This window comes from Solea senegalensis, linkage group LG20 (assembly GCF_019176455.1).
Source record: "Solea senegalensis isolate Sse05_10M linkage group LG20, IFAPA_SoseM_1, whole genome shotgun sequence".
Classification (NCBI taxonomy): Eukaryota; Metazoa; Chordata; class Actinopteri; order Pleuronectiformes; family Soleidae; genus Solea; species Solea senegalensis.
The window spans coordinates 11951317-11971781 of record NC_058039.1 but is presented as its reverse complement, the minus strand read 5'-3'; the positions used below and the strand labels follow the sequence as shown (position 1 = coordinate 11971781).

Genomic DNA, 20465 nt, shown 5'->3' with positions numbered 1-20465 from the left:
TAACATACTAGATATAAACAAGGAATGCATGGGACAATGAATTTAATACACTTAAAATTTATTTGTAGTAATGACTACATAACTCTACATAATCATCAAAAAGTTGATTTTTTTTTCACCCATTAGGGTCAGTATAATTCACACTGATTATTTTGCTGGGGGAAAGCAGTGTGCAAAATAGTAATGAACTTGATTTTCCATCAAAAAGTCCTGTGCAGAAGATTTAGTTAAGAGATTATTGAATAAAAACAAAATGACCTCATACTAGGTCTTCTCCAGTGTATCAATCATCCAAGGCCAGTTTTCACAACAACAACAGCCCTACAAGTGGTATTCGGATCATAAAGAATCTTTAATATTGGTTTGGAAAATGTGTCCGACAGTGCTACGAGTGGAAATCACACATAAATAAATACTATACTTGTTTTTCTTTTTGCTAGAAAGGCTTTTTAGAACGTGTTGGTTTGACAACGTGTGCAGAAACATCTAAATTTGTCAAGTATTCGTGGTTTTTCGTTTATAGCTTTACAACCGTCTATTCTTGTGGATTTGCAGCACTCCTTTCTTCTCAAATACTCTTTCTAGTATGTCCACACAGTGAAGAACCGGGAGTAAAAGTGACTTTAACCCAGATATTTACACAGATGTGTTGATCAAATGCTGATGGCTGTTGAAAACTGTATTACATGACAACAAGGAAAAAAAATTGACAACCTCAAGTTGAAGACACTTTTTCACTCTGCAGCTGCAGTGAGCACTACCTAATTAAACCTCTAGGAGGCGGTGTCACACAAGCCAAATATTTTACAGTTCAGCCACCATTTCATCCTGAGGGGCCTTAATTAGAAATAAGCTACAGCATAGAAAAATACTTCAGAATAAAGCTATTGTAAGAAATTGAGAGCAACATAAGTTTTTTTTTGCATAAATATAAAGGAGGGCCATTAACAGGCTAAGGCTTTTGGAGAATACTTAACACACGACACTCAAGATAGTTGAGCTTAATCTCAGTAATGTCAGTCAGTTCTTGCCATGAGTTGTCCTTTAACTTTTTTGCCGCTCTGACAAAGGTCCGGTCGTCAGTTCATCAGCACAAGTCTCTTTCAGAACAGTGTTTCAATCGTGTCCGCTGTCACCCTCGTAGCTGCAGGGAGAAGACGAAGTGCACGTTAGACATTAGGCGACAACACAGTCACAGGAACACACATCATGACTATTCTGTCGCTTCTGGTTAAGGCTATAATTGAAGCACTTGCTCATGTATTTTACTGGAAGCAGGCGAGAAGCATTTGTGTTGTGTGAGAAGACGGCTGTGTGTCCGTTTTTTTTCATTTTCTGGCATGAAAAGCACAAAATGAGGTCTTTAAGGCAATGTTAAAGTGCTGAGCTGATTTATGGTAATGCCAGACGTTGCATTCTGCTTTTGCATGACAGGGAGTTGCACATGAGTTATTGATTAAAGCTGTGCACTGACTCAGCCTGGATGACTTTACATACTCAGCAGCAGTACGCCCCAAACACACTGGACAGCAATAATTCTTAAGAACGTTAAGCAACACTATGCTAGAAGTGTTGTCGCTGTAGCAAAATATGCCACAATCTAAGCATGTTTTTTGTCTTCTAACTGACCTCAGTTCAGCATTACTCATGGAATCTGCTGAGCCTGATTCTGGCAGTTTTACTCTCTGACCAACATTAAGTTCACTTTTGCAGAGTGGGAACGAAAGAGGCTTCAGTCTCTCTGTTGTGTTGATTTAAGCACAGATCATTTCATAACATCACTCTTGTGAATAATGCTGTTGCTCTTACTTGTCGTCTCGGGAGATGTTATTCCACTTATTCCATGTTGCACTTCTCCTATTGCCCCATTTCCTTTAACACCGTTCTCCGTCTTTCCTGAGCAGACAGGATGATGCGTTGGAGGATTGATGTTGCCATGTAATGGCTTCCTAGCGACAGGCGGAGGAACTTTGTCACACTTCACTCCACCGTTGGAGACAGTGGAAGCCCTTGGCTGGTCGGACACCTGCACGAGCTCGGCTGCCAAGCTTTTCTTGAGAGTTGCCTGAGCTTCACATGTGGAGGTAGCTGTAGTCTCTATGACGACTTTTTTTGCGCTCCTGGAGAAGATGAAGCTGGCTGTGGAGGCAGGGGACATGTGCATGTCACACCCTTCAGGTGATTTTAGAGACAGAGCTGCGGGTTCACTCATGCAGTTGTAGGGGGGTGACCTTACACCCAGTCGGGATGGAAGCCCATCTCTTGCAGACATGGCTGCAGTTTTCATACGTATGGCTTCCTGTAAGCGCACTGAGGGAGAGTTCATTGTCACAGAGGATGGTGTAAATAACTGAGGTGAAGATTTGAGAGACAGAGACTTGCGAATGGGCTTCTGTGGAATGTGTTGATGTCCTGGGACTGAGACTGGGCAATTCTCCTGAACTGGAGCTCCGTGGCTTATTGGTTTCTCCTCAGAAGTAGCGCTCATCTGATCTTCATTCACGTTGACCGATCTGAGGCGAACCATTTGGAGCAGAGAGGGAGTGACAAGAGGTATGTTTGCGTCCTCTTTAGGAATGGGTGCACTTCTGTGGCGGGGAAGAAGCTCCTTGCTCCGGGTGTCTCGATATGCTATACTGGGTTGTCTTCTAAAATTAACCGCCTGAGTCTCTGTTGGTAAGGGGGGAGCAACTGGGACTATAACTGGAGATTGGGCACTAACAGTGGGCCCAGAGGAAGACTGATCTTCAGTTTTCAGAGAGTCTCGTCTCTGGATACTGTTGGAAGGAACTAAAGCAGAGACTGATACAAGGTTTTCTCCTTGTGTAATTGTTGGTATGGGCGGTCCCTCTACTGGTGGAGGTGGGACAGTATCTGGCAGAGATGAAACAGGCTCCTCTGGTTTGCAATAACCCTCATCATCACAGTTAGATTTTGAAAGTTGCACTGTAACCTCTGCTTTGTTATCATATACTTCTGATTGTGGAACAGTGTCTGGCAAATGTGGTTTGTGTTCCTGTATGACAGTCGCACCTTCACCTGAATCCTTATTTGTGTCTCCAACGTCTTGTTTCGCCACGGTACACCCGTTGAGAAGGTCTAGCTGTTTGACACAGCTGTCAATCACATCTGGCACATTCTCTGTTAGGAATGGTGGTGGTGGAGGAGGAAAGTCTACCTCGTCTTCTCCATCAAAGACTGAGTCCCCTTCCAAAGGAGGTGGAGGAGGTGGCCAGCAAGACTCAACAACGTGCATCTCCTCCTCTACCCTCTTTAAGTCATCTGGTGGCGTAGACACTGATGAAGGAGGTGTCTTTCGTGAGGGAGGAGGTGTAGGGTGGTATGCTGGGGGAGGGGTAGGTGGAGGTGAGACCTTACTGACCTTGGGTGCCTCTACAGAAAGTGTTAGCATGGATGGTGCCTCAATTCTATCCATCTCATTATTACTCTTATCCACTAAAACAATAACCCCATTGTGTGAGGATGTTACGTTGTTCTCAACAGATGAATTAACTTCTACCTGGTTACGACTACTCTTTTCCTTTTGCCGCGTCTCTGCTGGCTGCTCTGTTGACAACGGCGTATCTTTGTGCAATATTGTCATGGGTTTTTTCATCACAGGAGGGGGACCTTTCTTTTGATGTATCTCTTGATTACTGGGGCTCGTCACTACAGGGCTACTACTTTGGTCTGGTTTCTGAGCATCTGCACTTGTTTGTACTCCCTCTGTCTTGGCACCTGGACATTCCTTGCTCTCTAGCTCTTTGTGGGCATCTGTGGGATATGTTGCTAAGAATGCCTCAGACTTTTCTTCACTTTCTGACAATTTTGTGACAGGTTCCACTAAGGCTATCTGATTTTGAAATAAATCTTGCTCTTCCTCTGTGGCTTTAGGCTGGACTTCTGCATGTTTAACTGTGCTGTCGTGTATTTTGGGGGGTTTGTGGGTTTCTTTGAATTTGGGACCACACAAGAACTCAGTGGTACGCCTATTGTGAACCCATGTCTCTGGAGGAGGAGGACATGGTGCTTTGACCTTGGGAGGTGGTGGAATGTTTAACAGATCTCTACATTCTACTCTCAGAGTTGAAGAATTGTTAGTTGGTGTAAGTTTGTTCGGTATGACTGTGGGTGAAGTTACTTGTGGAAGAAGATTTGTGCTACATGTGGAGACATCTGGATTGACAGGCTCAGATGTACCGGATGATAAAGAGGTAAGAGAGGATGAAGGAGAAGCTGCTGAGGATGAGGCCCGAGACGCTGATCTCTCAGGTTTAATAGGTTTCTTCTGTTTTTCTGGGGAAGTTGGGGAGATACCTTTAGGGGAGAGTGTTGGAGTTCCACTCTGGCTGGAGTAGCCACTGGAAGGGGACATGGTCCTTTCAAACTTCCCTTCCCCTTCTGAGGGTGTTTTCTGTGGGGAGGAGCTCCTTGATTCTGACAGTGGCTGTGGCGGTCCTTCAGGATCTTTAGAAAGGTTTTGTGTGTTGATCAGTGGACTGGAGGAAACTTCTGGAGAGCTGGACCAAGCAGAACTGGATACAGGATTGGTGATCTTGCTTCTACCTCCTGTGACCAACTTGATGTCATCTTTCACTACAGCATGTTTTATAGTAGTTTCCACCTCTTCAGGCATCAAGTCATTGAGATCTTGGCTTTCCATCAGAACCCTGGAGCTACTCTTGAACTTATTACTGTGAAGAGAGTTTGTTCTCCGTGGAGGTGCCGGGGGTTGTTTAGTCTTCATAACTGAAAGACTGCGAGCAAAGTTGCACTTGTTCTTTGCATCCTCTTCTACAGTCACTGAACCTGACCCACCAGACTCTGATCCTTGAACTATTATGATATTTTCACCTTTACTGTTAGGGCTGCTAATCGTGCTTACTGAGCTACAAACACTGACATGGTCTTGATCTCCTCCACAGTGATCTTGCTGGCTTCCCTGTTCATTAAGTCCCACCGTATGGCAGTTACCAATGTGTGGGCTCCCTTTAGAGGACACTGGGGAGGGATTTAAAATAATGGTCTTTGAACACTGTGACTCACTCCAATTTGACCCTGAAGTTGATTTGGGCATCAGTGTGGAGTTTTTGCAGGAGTGATCAGTCTGGAAACCATCTCCGTCTGATCTTCTGGACAACAAAGGGCTGACTGATGAGTCTCTGGATCCAAGGCTGCTTTTGCTAACAGTGAGGACACTACCACCGTGGTTGACACTGCTGCCACGAGTCCGGCTGCGGCTCCGGTCTATCTCTATGACTTCAATCGAGGCTGGCAAGACGGCATTAGGGATAATTGTCGACAAGTAAGTGGCCTGAGGTGATATGGACATCACTGGACCCTAGAAGAAAAAAAATGTGAACATGTTTTCAGAAGAATACATCTTAAGTTTAAGACCTTATCTTTAAACAACAGCCTAAATTAATTCTTACCTGCGATTCTTGGAGAAAGCTTAACATTGATGAAGGACAGAAGGTGGAGGAGGTGGTCATGCCAGGTACTGCAAGGGACTTGGGTCTCATGTTGGAGGTGGGACAGACAGTGGAACCAAAGCCGAGGTCGAGGGTCTGCTCATCCCTGAACATTGCCTGGAGGTGGTTGTTAAAAAGCTGTTCATCCTTGGCTGCCTGCTTAGAAGTGAAAAGTGGACAATTCACAAATGATTGGGGAAGAAAAAACTAAAATGCATGTTTATTAATTAAATTAATTAAAGCCCTTAACTGTACCTCCAACTCTGAAAGGTGCACTCTTGCTCCTTCTTTGTTTGCTGCTGGAGACCCTCCATCAACTGTAGGGATAATAACGACGCCTGATTGGCTGTCGGTGACCTGGCCATCTTGATTAGGGTGCTGCACAGAAACAAGTGGCTGGAAGGTTGAAGTTCTGTGTAGTGCTAGAGAGAGGGTGGGTCACTGTCAATAACATGTTTACTTGAAAGAACATATAGCATACAATGCAAGGATAATGTTAATATAAAACATACCAAGCTCTTTCTGGACCTGGTTGGGAATACCCATGATGGTGGTCCTCCTGTTCATCTTCCTGCTCTTAGTATCTACGCTCTTCATTGTATTTGGGGGCTTAAATGTAGAACCTGAAAACAGAAAAACATGTTGGGTCATGTAATACAAACATACAAAATATTTGGAACACTAATTGTAGACTAATAAATAATGGATAGTACACAATGATGCATTAAAACCTATATTGTAGAGGACTCCATTTTCTTAAGGAGTTTGAAATATGATAAGAATACTAATCCCACTCCTCACATGCAGCACTCAGAAAGGCATCCTTTGCCTTCCAGCTGTGATATGCAGAGGCAGCCACCGTGCTGTCTGCAAATGCTTAGAGCTTTTGAGTAACCAAAAAAAGCTGCAGTTGTGTTTTAGTGTGTGACAGTGAATGTGTGCATGTCAAGTTCCTTAACTTTGATTTCACAATATAACTGCAGAGGCACCAAACAGCCAGGGATGAGCTGTGCATACTTAGTTCAAGATCTATGAATGGTCACACACACGTATTGAACTCTGTTCATCTACAAGCATAGTTTAGCTCCTATTTTCTTTTCCAATAAACAGTGGTGGGCTGTCAGGGCCAGCAGGGCCTTCTCTGCTGGCCCTGACAATATCATAAAAGTTTTTTTATTATTATTATTATTAATAATCAAATTATTGTGTGTCTGAACGTGTCTGAATTCAATTACTTTTTCAGTATGTTATGATAATATTTCCAGAAAGAATATGGTTATTTTTTGTGAAGCGGAGCTGGATTTTCCTGGATGTCATTAAACGCATCATAGCTCCGTGGACCTGCTCTAGTAGTATTGCTGGCCTTTCGTTGAAGCTGCCATTTCCTATTTGGTTATAACTTTGACTGACGTGTGTCGTCAGCCAATCAAAATGTGATATCATAGTGACAGAACGCCCCAGGCCCAGCGATGTGTCTGCCGCTAGCCCCCAGTGATGTCATCATCGACGTTTGAACCTTTGGCGGGTTCTGGTAGTTCGAGTGTTAATGATAAATGTATAACATTTGTGGTGAGGACAAAACTGTTGATCAAAAATAGTGCCGGGCACGTGTTCCACTGTGTAGCTGTGGAAGCTTTTTTTTGTGTCATATAGTGGTTTGTGAAATTGCGTTTGCTGAGTGACTTAACGGAAGATGTGGTAGTGATGATGCAGTAGCCTATAGATGTGTAGTGTTGTGCGTGTTTTTTTGTTTTTTTTTTACTTAAGGCCCTGACTGAAACCCCACGGTCCGCTACTGCCGATAAACAATATAAAGGCATTTTCTCTCTACACACAGAGCTACTATATACCTTGTGGAGTGAGCAATGGTCTTGTGGACACAGAAGTAGCTACTGTGGTATCACTATTCCCCGTAGTGACTTCCAAATCCAGACATTCACCTCCGTCCTTGAAGCTGATATCCTGTTCTGGACGCAGGGTGTCTGAGGACTGTAGGGATACACACAAACACACATATAGTACATGCACACACAGCAGCATTAAGTCAGGTGACATTCTTGCTGTGGGAAAAAGTGCAGAGAACATGATCCTCAGAGGTTTTGGTGCACTTACAGAGATGCTTTCATCGTCAGCAAAATTCTCTCCATTTTTGTGTTCTGTAAATACCCAAATGACCGAGTTAATACACAGTCTAAAAACACACACCAACCAGTGCTGTAATCATAGTGACCTTCATAGAAAATACAGACATTGACGGATGTTAATCATTTTGATAATACAGAGTATGATGTCTGCACATGCAAACAGCCTGTTCTGGTGTGTTTGAATGACAACCCTCTAAATATGACTGACCTTCCTGCTGCAGTATCTTCAGTCCCTCCAGAGCCTCAGTGTGCAGGTCCTCCAGGTACTGTGGCCTGCTGCCCTCAATGAATACATTCTCCTGGTGGTGCTGTGACGTTGTGTAGTGGACCGCCAACCTCTTATGGTCTTCATTACCCTTCGGGCCAGCTGTGAAAGAGAGAAGGTGTTTGATGGGTTTTTATTCATACTCCTACGCCCCTTTTCTATCATTTTGGTTTTTGGACCACATTTGAGTCTTTGAACATCCAATTCTTTGCTCTCTTGCACCAACACAAATGCAGTAATGCAGTCTGGCATCCACATGTGTCCATGTCTCAGCACTTTTAGCAGCTTTGCAATGTGCCCTGGTGCAAGTGTAAGTCCATTCATTGCTGCACCTCTGACGCAAAAACACTCTTAAGGTGTTATCACGCTTTTTTTTAGCCCTCCAAGCGACTCAACAATTATTGCACATTATGGGAACACTTCAAAAGAACTCAGGACTTCTGAGTTCAGTTCGCTTTGAGGCAGTGTTGTGGTTTCTTTAAATCTATGCATCACAAACACAAAGGACTCAAGGTTCACTTCGTCCTTAACTACTGTATTCTGCAGTAGACAGATCCCGACAGCAGACAGAGCGACAGCTGTAGCTAATGGAGGAGTGTGTTCAAGGAAAAAAAACTATTGGCTTCTTCAGATAAATAAGGTCCACATCAAATAATTGTCTACAGAGGACAGAAACATCACGATTACACTACAGCACCTCCTCTTTCTCTTTTCCCCACTCACTCTTTCAATGGAAACCAAAGCAGAGTACAGTGACCGCTTCAGCGCTGACGTGCAACAGAAAGAAAACTGAGTGAATGAATGGACAATGCAAAAGAAAAAAGAACTGCCTTTAACTTTGGTCTATTTTATGAGGACTGAGCTTGGTCCACTTAAAGATTACCATATGAGAAAAAACCCTTAAAATCTCCTCAGCCGTGCAATTTGGTGGCCAGATGTCCAAGCCTGGCCCTCAACAGTGAAGTACTGCCAAGCTAATCTCCTGGAGTATCTCTCCTCTTTGCTAGTCCTTGGTAGATTAGATATTCTGGATTGCCTCCATGTAAAGATACTACTGGACCCCTGCTGCCATACCCCCTGTGTGGGAACTGCAGTTGGTGCTCCCTATATGCTGTCTTTATTCAATGTAAAGTGCAACTAAAAATCTGGACATTAGACTGCAGCTACATATTTAACTATTTGTTCCATTTGGGCAGATGTCTCTGTAGAGTCAAAGCTTGCGGTGCTAACTTGTGTTGAATCCCTACCATCTTAGGTTCTTTTCTCTTTCTTGATGCAACCTTCAAATTTGTCTGGGCTTGGGAAGACACACTAGAAGTGCCCCACATCTAGTGTGGGGATTGGATACCTTGCCCCAGCCCTTGACCTGACGGGGACTCGAATGAGTCACAAGGCCAGTTCTGTTTCTGCTTGGTTATGGGCTGCCGCCACCATCTCTCATCCAATTTTTTTTTCTATTCTGTCTTAAATATGTCCGTGTACTTTCATGGAATTATTTGTCAGCTTGGAGGCCATCTCCGCATAGAACATAAACTGTTGGGTCTCAACGTGCAGCGCATGGCACTTGTGTTAAGTGGCTGCTCCTTAAGCTAATCGGTCCAATGTGAGGTGACCTCTTTCCCTCCTTTGTCACTTTCAATACTGTGGCTCTCAGTCTCACCTGGTTAGGTAATACTATGTGAATGTGGATGTACAAACTGTACAGGTGTCTCTGTGTGTTTGTGTGTGTGTGTGTGTGTGTGTGCATGTTCAAGGTATCAGACACTCCCACCCTTCTCCTCTTCACAGGTGAAGCAGCACAGACACAATGCCCTCCCCTGTCAGTGACTGTGGGAAATACCAGGAACCTGGGACTGTGTGGATGAACAGAGGGGAATCTTAAGGACTTTACAGGAGTGTAGCTGGTGTTTAAACCACAGTTTGGGGGAAGTGGCCCTCACTCAGATTGTGCCAGACCTCTGCTGAAGGTTTAGGGCTTTTGGTTGATTAAGACGATCGCCAAAAGATCATTTAAGCCCTTTATCTCGTTAGAGAGGACCTCCAAATTGCATTTAACACTAATTCTTCCTTGCCCGTGCAGATTGCACACAGTCTTATTAAAGCAAAAGGAAATAGGCAATCCATCACCTTGTCGCCTCAACGGAGCAAGCAAGGTTTCTAGAAGTCCACAAAATCCATTAACCTTGACCAAAAAAAGTTAGTATTAATGTCATGTAAATTATAAAACGCCCTCATCTCTGTCTGAATAAAGTGAGTCGGCACTCACCCTTCTTCTTGAAGACAGTCAGCAGAGAACGGATGCTCTTCCTCAAGTAGATCACCATAACTACACTAGTGCCATAGCAGGTAGAAAATCCGAATATTGTGCAAGACAGAATAAAACAAGTCCTATTTCTGTCACTGGTGAGAAAAAATGAATGTGAAAGAGAAGATCCTGATGCTCTGACTTAGCAAGGACATAAAAATGATGAAAAGCTTGACAACAGGTGACGAGGAATGAGAAGCTCTCTCTCCTCCTGCAGGTCTTCGTGACTTGGGAAGGACAAGTGCACAAAAAGATCTTGTACCAGCCAAAGCAGCCTGTCCCAGCTGCCTTATCCCTGAGTCTGATACCCTCTTCCCTCCCTCCCCCCTCTGCTCTCCCTGCCTCTCTCTCTATTTTGCTCTGTCGCTCTTGCTGGCTGTCTGCTTCGCGAATCCCTCTCCATTGTCAAAGGGAACAAACCCCCACCAGCAAAACGGCTGTCAAAGTTTGGCTTTCAGGAGCCCTCCACCCCCACATCGCTCAATATAGACCAACACGTGTGAGTGGACAGACAAAAACACCGCCCATGTTCAACCACAAATTCATATTATACCCATAAAATATCAGCTGGGGGGGAAACAAATCATTTGCAGCATGCTTCACTTTTAATTTATCTTTCAATGTGACTTTTCTCACTATGTTGTAACGTAAAATACCTTGATACTTTGTGGATTCATATTTTTATTTCAAATGAAAAGATCATTAATAAAAATACATTTTCTTATTATGTATTTAATTTAAAAATGGTAAAAAATAAATCTCAAATTCTAGTTCTTATTTGTGTTCACTGTCATCACTTCCAACTTTGGCAACAATAAACGCGTCATGTGCACCATAATCACGGATGTATTTGGGGATAATTTGACATTGTCTGTTCCTTAATGAAAGCCTTCAGCATCACGCATCTATCTGTCTGACGCTCTGTCTCTTTATTCAGCTGCTACAGGGACTATGTTTGACAGCAGAGGTTGTGTCCTCACGGCAACTATGTTTAAATGTACCGTGCATCTTACTCTCTCCTCAGTCAGTGCCCCCTCCTTCGCAGCGTTCTCTTCCTCTTCCTGTCTCCTCCTTAGACCTACAGTCACACAGAGGTCTAGCATGAGTTATAAATAGCTGTCATAGCCTCAGTTCATCATCTCCAATGGTGCTGTGTGTGGATGAGTTTCAGTGTGCCTACTAATGTTTCCTGACAAACTGAAATACAACACGGATATGAAGGGATACAAAATAAGAGAAAAGAAAAAAACATGCAATTGATGCTGAGTTCCAGCATTATTTCCCCGGTGCAGCCGCATCAGCACTTTGATCTACTGAATGGATGTTTATTCCCAATAAAGTGGGACGGCAGGAGGGGCAACAGCTGGCCCATAGACCCGGACCAGCTGGAGGCGAGGGACACAATTAGTCACACTGCACCAACACAGAACTCTTGGCACTTGAAAACAGAAGTGAGCATAGGAAATATCTTCAGTGAAGAAATCTCCAACACCACCACATCCAGAGGTCAGACTGAGCAGCTCGGAGTACTGGTGGTGGTTTTAATGGGGCGTGGTTAAGTTGCACCTGGTATCAGGTACTACTACGTCACAGGAAGAGATGTCCGACACGAGAATCAAACCAAACGATGCCAAACTGTAGATCAGTTAAAAAAGACTTAACAATCCAAAAAATCCATGGGTTGGGAGGAGTCTGGTGTATTTAGCACCATCACTAACCCTGCCGCTGTATTTCAGTCCAGTGTGAGACGGAGTCTGTGCTCCGGTCATGGAGGAAGTACTGAACAAATAGTTTTAATTAACTGATTCTAATGATTCAGGAGGCGAGGCGAGGCGAGCTGGGAGCATAGGTGGAAAAGGGGCTTTAGACATCAGAGGAGGATTAATGCTGCTAGTAGCTTAACCTGTCCATCTCCTCACCTTACGCTCCCTTTGCTCCTGACATTTATTTTGCCTCTCGTAGCACACTCCATCTCCCGCTATCACTCTTTTATTCTAACAAGTATCTGGATGGATGACTATCTCATGCTCATGATCTCCTCCATCCATATTCATTTTTTGAAAGACAGTGGGCCAATATGGAACATATGGGATCTTGTATGCATGAGAAAACCACTTTGTTGTGTGGTGACGTGGCTCTTTAAGTTCCTTTCTTCAAAACAAAATCTCTCCACGCTTAGTCGCCTCAAAGAAGACCTTTGCTCAGTGCCAATTTTGGGAGTCTGTGGCCCGGCATGTGTACCCCCCTGTTGTTAACCAAGACCCCTCATATCAATATTCATTAGATGGTCTTCAGAGACACCATCTGGTCTTGGGGGAGAGGGCAGAGAGAGAGGGGGGGCTTCAAATGCCTTTAATTGAGTGTACACAACACACAATTCCACCACATAAGCAAAATAACAGTGCATGACAATGGAAGAAAGAAACACATGCTCACTTTATGCTCAAGAAAACACCCCAGACTCATTTTTGACCAGAGAAAGTTGGTACAACGATAACTCAACCGAAAATGCTTCTTGAAATCAAACAGTGTGACATTTTAGGGACTAATCCCACCTTTTTCTGCACAATTTTAAAGATATGATCATAAATGACCTATGGCAGACGACAGGCCTTGTTAGCAGGTCAAACAGCCTGTTGAACAACGGCTCATTAGTCGCAGCCACGTTCTAAATAACAGTAATGACTTGATTTACATCTACACTACATGTTGCCAAAATGTGTTGTGTAGCTAAAATTAAACTGTATGTGGTACAGTGTTATAGAGGCAACACTTAGTCTCTGTGTACGGTTGTTTTCATGACACATAATTAAACGTTTTCTCTCGTCAGATGGAATATGGTGTGAGTGTGTGAGGCAACAGTGGGGTAAACAGTTCTAACAATAAAAAAAAAACATGTAAAGACAAACAAACACTGATGCTTTTACATAAGCATAGTAAACATATGCTGTAACACCAGGTTTGTTCATCAACAATTTATTTTAAATGTTTGCATTGCCAGTGCCAAATTCTGTCAAATGACAGAGAGTAAAATCGGTCTCGCCTTCACTCCAAAAACCATAAACAACCTGAATTTAAATGCTTTCGCCACTGCTTTCTTCTTCTATTATCTGTCCTTCTCCAGCATCTGCTCCGACTCCGTCTACACTACACTGAGTATGACTCTGCAAAGACAGCAGGATGAAACCGTAACATGCGCAGGCCCAGCTCACAGTCAGAGCTAAATGTAAATATATGACTCCCAGTGGACTGACCAAGCCCCAAACCCTGACGCACGCACACGCACTTAGTGGAAAACGCAATACTGTGACCACATGGCGAGCATTAGCTCATCTCACGTCCTCAGTTTACTCTCTTGCTCTTTCTCTCACTGCACTAAAGAGGGCGGAGGTAAACAGAAAGAGAGTGATACAGTAGTTCTTCTTCTTCTTCTGCCTTTTGTCGTAACAGCGCCGAGGCCACTGGAGCATGACAAGCTACAGGGTTTCCACCTCACGCCTGGCTGAACTTGAAAATGACCCCTGCTTGTATTTTAGTGATTACATGTTTATTCATTGACGAGAAAGTGGGATGTGTTTCAATTTCCTTAGATAAAACAAATAGAAATATCTTATACGTATTAGTAAGGATGGATGAAGGCATCTTTCTCCTGCAGGTGCTCTTTCCATCAATATAGAGAAAGCTAATGAAGCTGCCACAGTACAGGAAGAGAGGGTTAAAATGTGACCAGCAATAAACCTCCAATCACCAGAACACACACAGGTGTCATTACTCAGCGCTAACTCGCCACTACCCTGATTTGTATTCTATGGCCGCCGTGATGGACTTGAGTTATGAGCTTCCCCCGCCCGGGGTGATGTCTTATTAACCAGCGAGGGAGAGGCAAGCGTGCTAAACGCCGCCCTCTATATACAATACATCTAATGGGATATAGCTCATGTATTTTCCATCTATTTAGGATCACAGCTCACGTCTGGTCAGGTGACTCTGCATCATTACTCACTGCTTTTATCTGATGAGAGCTAACGACTGTGCGGGGAGAGCAAAAGAGAGAGAAAGAGAACATCCAGAGGTTCATGCATGCATGTATGTATGTATGCAAGGGGATGGTGGAGATGGTGGACATAGAGACAAAGAGAGAGGTGTAGAAAGTGACTAAAGGAAGGTGAAGAAGTGCATGAGGAAGATCAGTGATCTCGATTATTGCTACTGCTGTTGCTATAATTGTTGTTGTTGACAAAGGCAGTGCGCGAACTCTATCCCGCACCACCTTATCTGACGTGACTCCCAAGGGTAATGGAAACACAACTTCTGACTGCACATCAGCACCCTCCACAATGTCACACAAAGGCCCAATCCCATTTCACAGTTCTATCACTTGCCCCTTACAAGGTGTAGTGGTTAAAATCTAATTCCCCTAAAAGAACGCGATGTCATCTTGGTGTCGTCACATAAGCAGACACGACAACAGTATTTGCTGGAGTTTTATTCCTCTCTCGTTCTCTCGCTCAACCTGATGAGAGGATTGTGGGTGTGTTTTTTTTCCCTGAAGAAGGATGAGGTATTTTTCACGTTTGTCATTTCATAATTAAAAGCTTTATGAGCGCCAAAGTGAAGACTCTGTAAACACACAGATAGGGGAAGCCTCACAGCGGAGACACAGTTGACCCACTGTCCCAGCACATTCATAAGCACTTCTGAAAACAAGATAATAAGATTATTGCTCGCCAGCTGGAGTGAGCCCTTGAGTCCCCTGTGTGACCCTGGAAAATTACAGAGAAACGCAGGCCTCCAGACAAAACCACCCAGAGAGCAGACGGTGTAACGTATACTGAGGAAGAAAAAACCTACTTAGCATGTGTTTTAAACACAGAGTCACATGTCCTCTGCAAGTCAAACGTAATGCTCAAATCTGTATGTAGTCAATATAAACAGACAACAGCTGGGAAGAGAGGAAAAAACAGCCCACAGGTGCTTTAAGTTATATGAAGCCCCGTCTCCCTAATGGTGAGCAGCCTCATTTAGAATGATTGACGAGTTAATGAGAGACCTGCAGTGTCATCTCTGAGCAGGACAGGACAGGACAGGCCCACTCGCCCTCAAGTCTCATCCTTTTTTCTGTCAAATGTGAAGCACTCACAGGAACAAACTAAACTAAATGAAATTTACAAAAGTCATGTCCATATAGTGTATATATGGTGTTTTTAAGCTGTGGGGAAACGAGTGAAGAAGCCACAAAACAAAAGGCACACAAGGTGACACTGACATCTTATACTAGGCCAAGGGATTGAGACCAAAGTTGTGTTTTTTTTTTCTTTCTCAAGCCCAAGACAACCCAATAAGTATCAGATCCACTGGTTATAACAACTTTCTAATGTGATTTGACGAGCCATACGCTTCTGATTTAAAAGAAAATAATAAACTTTTGGCAAAGTTTCTCCTCACTTCAGTAACAAGTATGATAAGCATGATGTTATCGGCATGACGCTGGCAATGAAATATGGCATAAAAATGTATTATTGGATATTGGTACAAACACACCAGGATCTGCTGATATGACTAATGACAACAACATCAGGCTAACATCAGCCGCTACCTCCTTGACCTCTTTGCTGGCGCCCTCTATAACTATGTTTATTTATTTTAATCAGTGAAGGAAAACGTCTATGTATCTGCTGCCACATGAGTAGGAAAAATAGGATGATGCATATATGTATATATATATATACATATATATATATATATATATATATATATATATATATATATATATACAGTATATATCGGTATCAGTTATTGGGCCAGGTTTTTGGCATATTGGATATTGGCAAAAAGTCAAATTATCATGCATCCTTATAAATAAGTGTTGATGAGAAGAAGCAGCCAATTTAGCAGACAGCTTACTTGATAATTAGGATAAGGGGAGGCAACTACAACACATTTCAAAGCTGTATATCCTGAATTTACTATTCCATGCTTGTTCCACAGATTTCCTACTGTATATATGTTTTGTTGTGCAGCGGCACAAGATAATATTCTATCTCTCCACAGTCAGATATGTTGTAGCTGTTGTAAAAAGCTCCCAACTTTCTTGACTTTTTCTTAATTGATAATAATACAGAATCCAAATCAATCCCGGCGCAGCCTCATTTGTGAACCACAGTGTATGTATTCCACTTCCTCTGTAAGCGAAATGTCATGCACCTCATTTTTTGGGCACCCAAAAGTTAAAGATTTCCACACGCGGTCTTTCCTTCTGTGAGACAATAATCCCTTGTTCTTTTCTGTTCATGGACTCGGTCGCCTCTATAATGTGATTAATCGCATGTGATTCGGCCACTTGTGCTGCGACACAGGAGAATGGACGGGGCGTCTGTTGAACGACGGAAAATAGAAAGGTACTTGCTCGTTCGCCACGGAAATATGGATGGGAACATTTCAGCGTTATCATTATTGAATGAGGAGGAGTAGAGTTCAGATGGGGAAAAAATCTGCTGACATCGTGAGAGTGATGGCTCTAAGTTCATTTGTGTGTCATCCAAATCACACCAGACACATTAGGCATGAACAGATGAAGTCTGTTCACGCACATGAACGCTGGGGCAGTGCAAGCGCCACACTCTGTGGTTTAGGGTGCTAAAGTGAGGGAGTTCTGTTTGCGTGTTTGTCCGGCCTTCATGACTGTCGCAGAGACACACTCTTCCTCTCCCTCAGCGGAATCCCATTGTGCACGGCAAATGAACTGAGCCGCCCCCTTTCGCCTGTACCAAAAACGAGTCAATACCATTTCCTCTGAATCGCTTTGGAAACACTTGTAAATGGGCATGAAAAGGCGACAGCATGTTCGCGTGGACTCGCTGCCAAAATGTTGATGGAGAAAGAGAGACCGTGTTTGGCACCGCCTTGACACCATCTGCTTGGCACAGACACACAGCTCCCCCAGCTTAACCTCGTTGCCGGCACGAGTCCTGACACCGCTGTCAAGTTCTTAAGGTTAGCTGCGGCAAAAAAAAAAAAAAAACCTTCTGTGTTCATTATGGTATTTATTTGAGATGCAGATTTAGCCACGATCAACTGTTTTGTAAAGAGAAAGCAGATGCGGCATTATACATACTTAAACTGACTTTGTATGTCATACTTGATATATCATTAGATTTGTGAACCTGTACAAGTTCATATAGTAGCTTCATTTGTTTCGTGCGCATTTAGAAAGAGTGATGGAGGTTTTCTTTTTCTACTAATCTTCATGAATCAGAAAACTTAATTGTCTGTCACAACAGAAAGTCTTCTTTCGCGTGGCTCCACACACTCTGTGAGACAAACAAGTATTAAGGCCTGAACATACAAGAGCAGGGAAGTGTGTTATTTTTCTCAAGAACAAAGTTAGTTCTGGCCAGGAAAGGGAATGACAACATTTCCGCATTAACCACGCCCACTACCATGTTCTGGCCAATCACACAAAAGTTGTTGGGCACCGCACAAGGAAAAAAGTTCTGGCCAGATGATGTGTCAAGAACAAGCAGCGAGAAAACAATGACGTCATTGTCATTTCTCTCTTCTTGAGGAGTGTGTACAGTACAGGCCTTTAGACCAGGGTTTCTCAATCCTGGTCCTGGAGATCCACTGCTCCAACGCACCTGATTCCAATGGTCAGCTCATTAGCTAACCTCTGCACAAGCCTGTTCATTTGAACCAGGTGTGCTGGAGGAAGGAAACGTGTTAAAGGTGCAGGGTAGTTACGATTTCTCTCTGACTGAAGTAGCAGTAGCAGCACAATGTCTTTGGCAAAAGCAGAACAAGACCTATAGTGTTGAATCTATTATTCAAGTTGTGTTGTGGTGCTGATAAAATGTCAGATTTATTGATAAAAATGTTGTTTTCAGTCTTGACAGAGAGAGAGAGAGAGATCAGAACTTGATTATAGTATTTCATCAAACTAGATTTATTCTTGCCAGATGGACTCATTTATGTGAAGTTTAGTTTTGGGTTCACAGCGTTTCTTGTCCATCTGTGGACACGGAGACTTTGCCAAACTAAGCCCAAAATGAGCAGAAAAGTTGTGTTTTTCTCTTGAAATATAACCATCTATAATAATAATAGTAATAATAATAATAATAAGTGCCTTTGTATAGCAAGGTCACATACAGGTCTCTCTCTGTATGTGCTGTTTAATAGTATGAAGTAATGCTTTAATTCAATTTCATTGCTGATGCAGGAAGCCACTGGACTCCACTCCATTACACAATCTAAACACTGGAGGTCTTTTATAGCAGTGACAGTGGAACCACTCCGCTACAGAAAACTCAGGAAAAAACAAAAATCCAACGATGTGTGGTCGTCCACTGATGAAACTTGAACAAAACAATTGTCTTTACTTTTTCTGTAGCTTCACCTAAAAGCATTTCACAGCTTAAACCTGCAATAATTTGTATGTTTGACCACTTGGGTGCAGAGTAACACGCTGCACAAACGGCACATTGTAATTTTATCACCTCATAATGTGGCAGTAGCTTTTTATATAGTTGAGTTTGAGTGATTTTCCAGCCACCACATCAATGCAAGTTCAAAATTCTGTCTCCTTTTCTGTCCTTTTTGGTCTCCACCAACCTCTTTTAGAAACATCTGGATTTGACTGTTATAGCTCCAGTTTGTAACATCTGTCGCTAAAGCCGTGTTTCCATCATAGTCCGGTTTGGTTTAGTACAGTAAAGTACAATTTGGAACGGTAAACGGTTGTGTTTCGACTGAGAACAGTATACGTAGCGTGACGTTGTACCGGCGAAGCGGTCGTAACAGAATGCTCGGTTTGTGTCTGTTTGTCTAAACAAGACTAAACAAGGCGTTGAATAAACACCGGTCGCAAGGGAGTGACGCTTTTCTGTCGCCCCAGTCGGCTGACTGTCGTGGGGCTAGCGCCACTCGTACAGTACTGTACCGTTACTCTTGTACACCAAGGGAAGGGTACTGAAAAATGGAAAGGTTGGGGCTGGTTATTTTGGTGCTATTCCTAAAGGAAACGCAAAGAAAATACACGTATCGACTGTTCCACTGGGTGGAAACACGGCATAAATCACTGCTAGCACCGGTGAGATTGCTTGTGTTTCAGCGAGCTGTCTCGCTTTACGTCCCTCTGTCAATCATGACATAAAAGTCACCCCTGTATGCAGTTACATACTATAACTGTATGTCATGTGCTAATGTATACTGGCTTTATCTGCTGCTGCTGCTTGAAACTTGTACGTGTATTTGGATGTAACAACAATGCAATGATCTGAAACACTGAAAGTTTGATGGCGAAAGAGTGGAGAGTTGATGAGAACGGCAGTCATTTGATCCACTGTTTATATGAAATTGTTGATGCAGCTTTAATTATTCCCTGTGCCAAACCACAGACTAAACAAAACCGAAGGTGAATTTGGGTCAGGTCATTAAATTCGAAACTTACAAACAGAACACTTTGGCTGTGCATTCATGAGCGTCGCTTACAGCCTGTGGCTCATTTAGAGGGAATGATTATAACTTGAAAGTGCTTCTGAGGTGCCGTCCAATGACTGAGAAATTCCCCACGCTACATTTAGAGTACGAGAATATGGAGACCAACCACAATTGCACGCTGCCCAAAAAAAAAGAAGTCCTTTCTTTGAAAAAAGGAAGAAAACAAAAGTTCCTGCTGCTGAAGGGCATGAGAAGGAGAGGACAGAGAAGGAGGCAAGTAATGATTTCACTTCACCTCCAGAGAACACTGGCAACAGTTTGGCCGCATCGGGCCAGAACATGATGTTACAGGTGAAGAATTGACGACGACAATTAAAGCAGGCAGAGGGCAGCTGCCCTTGAGGTCCTGAGAAAATCCTGATGTCACAGGAAGGAGGACAGACGTGATGAATGACAGGGCTTTTCAGTGGCTTTTAACAGCACTTAGCCTCCAGCACAGACAAAAGCAGACATTAGAAAGTTGTGGAACAGAAAGGGAAACGCTGGTGTGCAGATGCAGAAAAAACACATTCCCTCATTCGTCTGTTATGTGGCTAGTGCTAGGAAGAGAAAATGAGGACAAGGGAAAATAGAAGTTATGTATTGTACCTATACATGAAAAGCAAAGGAAAACACTGAGCTTATACAGAAAGAAACAGAAATAGAGCTAGAAAACAAAAAAAAAATCCTCCTCCTTTTATCCAGCTGTGTGTTGCCTCGGCTCGCTGTAGGAAGTCCATGACTTTGATGGCAGCTCGCTAATAAATTAATCTTCAAAGGAGGAGCAAGACGAGCGCGTCTTAGCC

At 43.2% G+C, this 20465-nt stretch overlaps 1 protein-coding gene across 4 annotated transcripts in view; it reads right to left on the bottom strand.

Moving 5' to 3' along the window:
* Nucleotides 1-41: 41 nt before the first annotated feature.
* kiaa1522 (KIAA1522 ortholog) overlaps nucleotides 42-20465 on the bottom strand; it is a 32972-nt gene continuing 12548 nt past the window's right edge. For 2 of the 4 annotated variants that reach the window (XM_044052609.1, XM_044052611.1), the window contains 8 exons: nucleotides 7824-7982; nucleotides 7584-7627; nucleotides 7322-7460; nucleotides 5984-6094; nucleotides 5727-5893; nucleotides 5433-5630; nucleotides 1810-5341; nucleotides 42-1144 (listed from right to left, as the gene is read on the bottom strand). In XM_044052609.1, coding sequence (XP_043908544.1) covers nucleotides 1104-1144; nucleotides 1810-5341; nucleotides 5433-5630; nucleotides 5727-5893; nucleotides 5984-6094; nucleotides 7322-7460; nucleotides 7584-7627; nucleotides 7824-7982 — 4391 coding nt within the window. In that variant the 3' untranslated portion in view covers nucleotides 42-1103. Of the gene's footprint in view, nucleotides 1145-1809; nucleotides 5342-5432; nucleotides 5631-5726; nucleotides 5894-5983; nucleotides 6095-7321; nucleotides 7461-7583; nucleotides 7628-7823; nucleotides 7983-10146; nucleotides 10402-20465 lie in introns of those variants that run through there. The other 2 variants (XM_044052612.1, XM_044052610.1) reach the window with 2 other exon arrangements.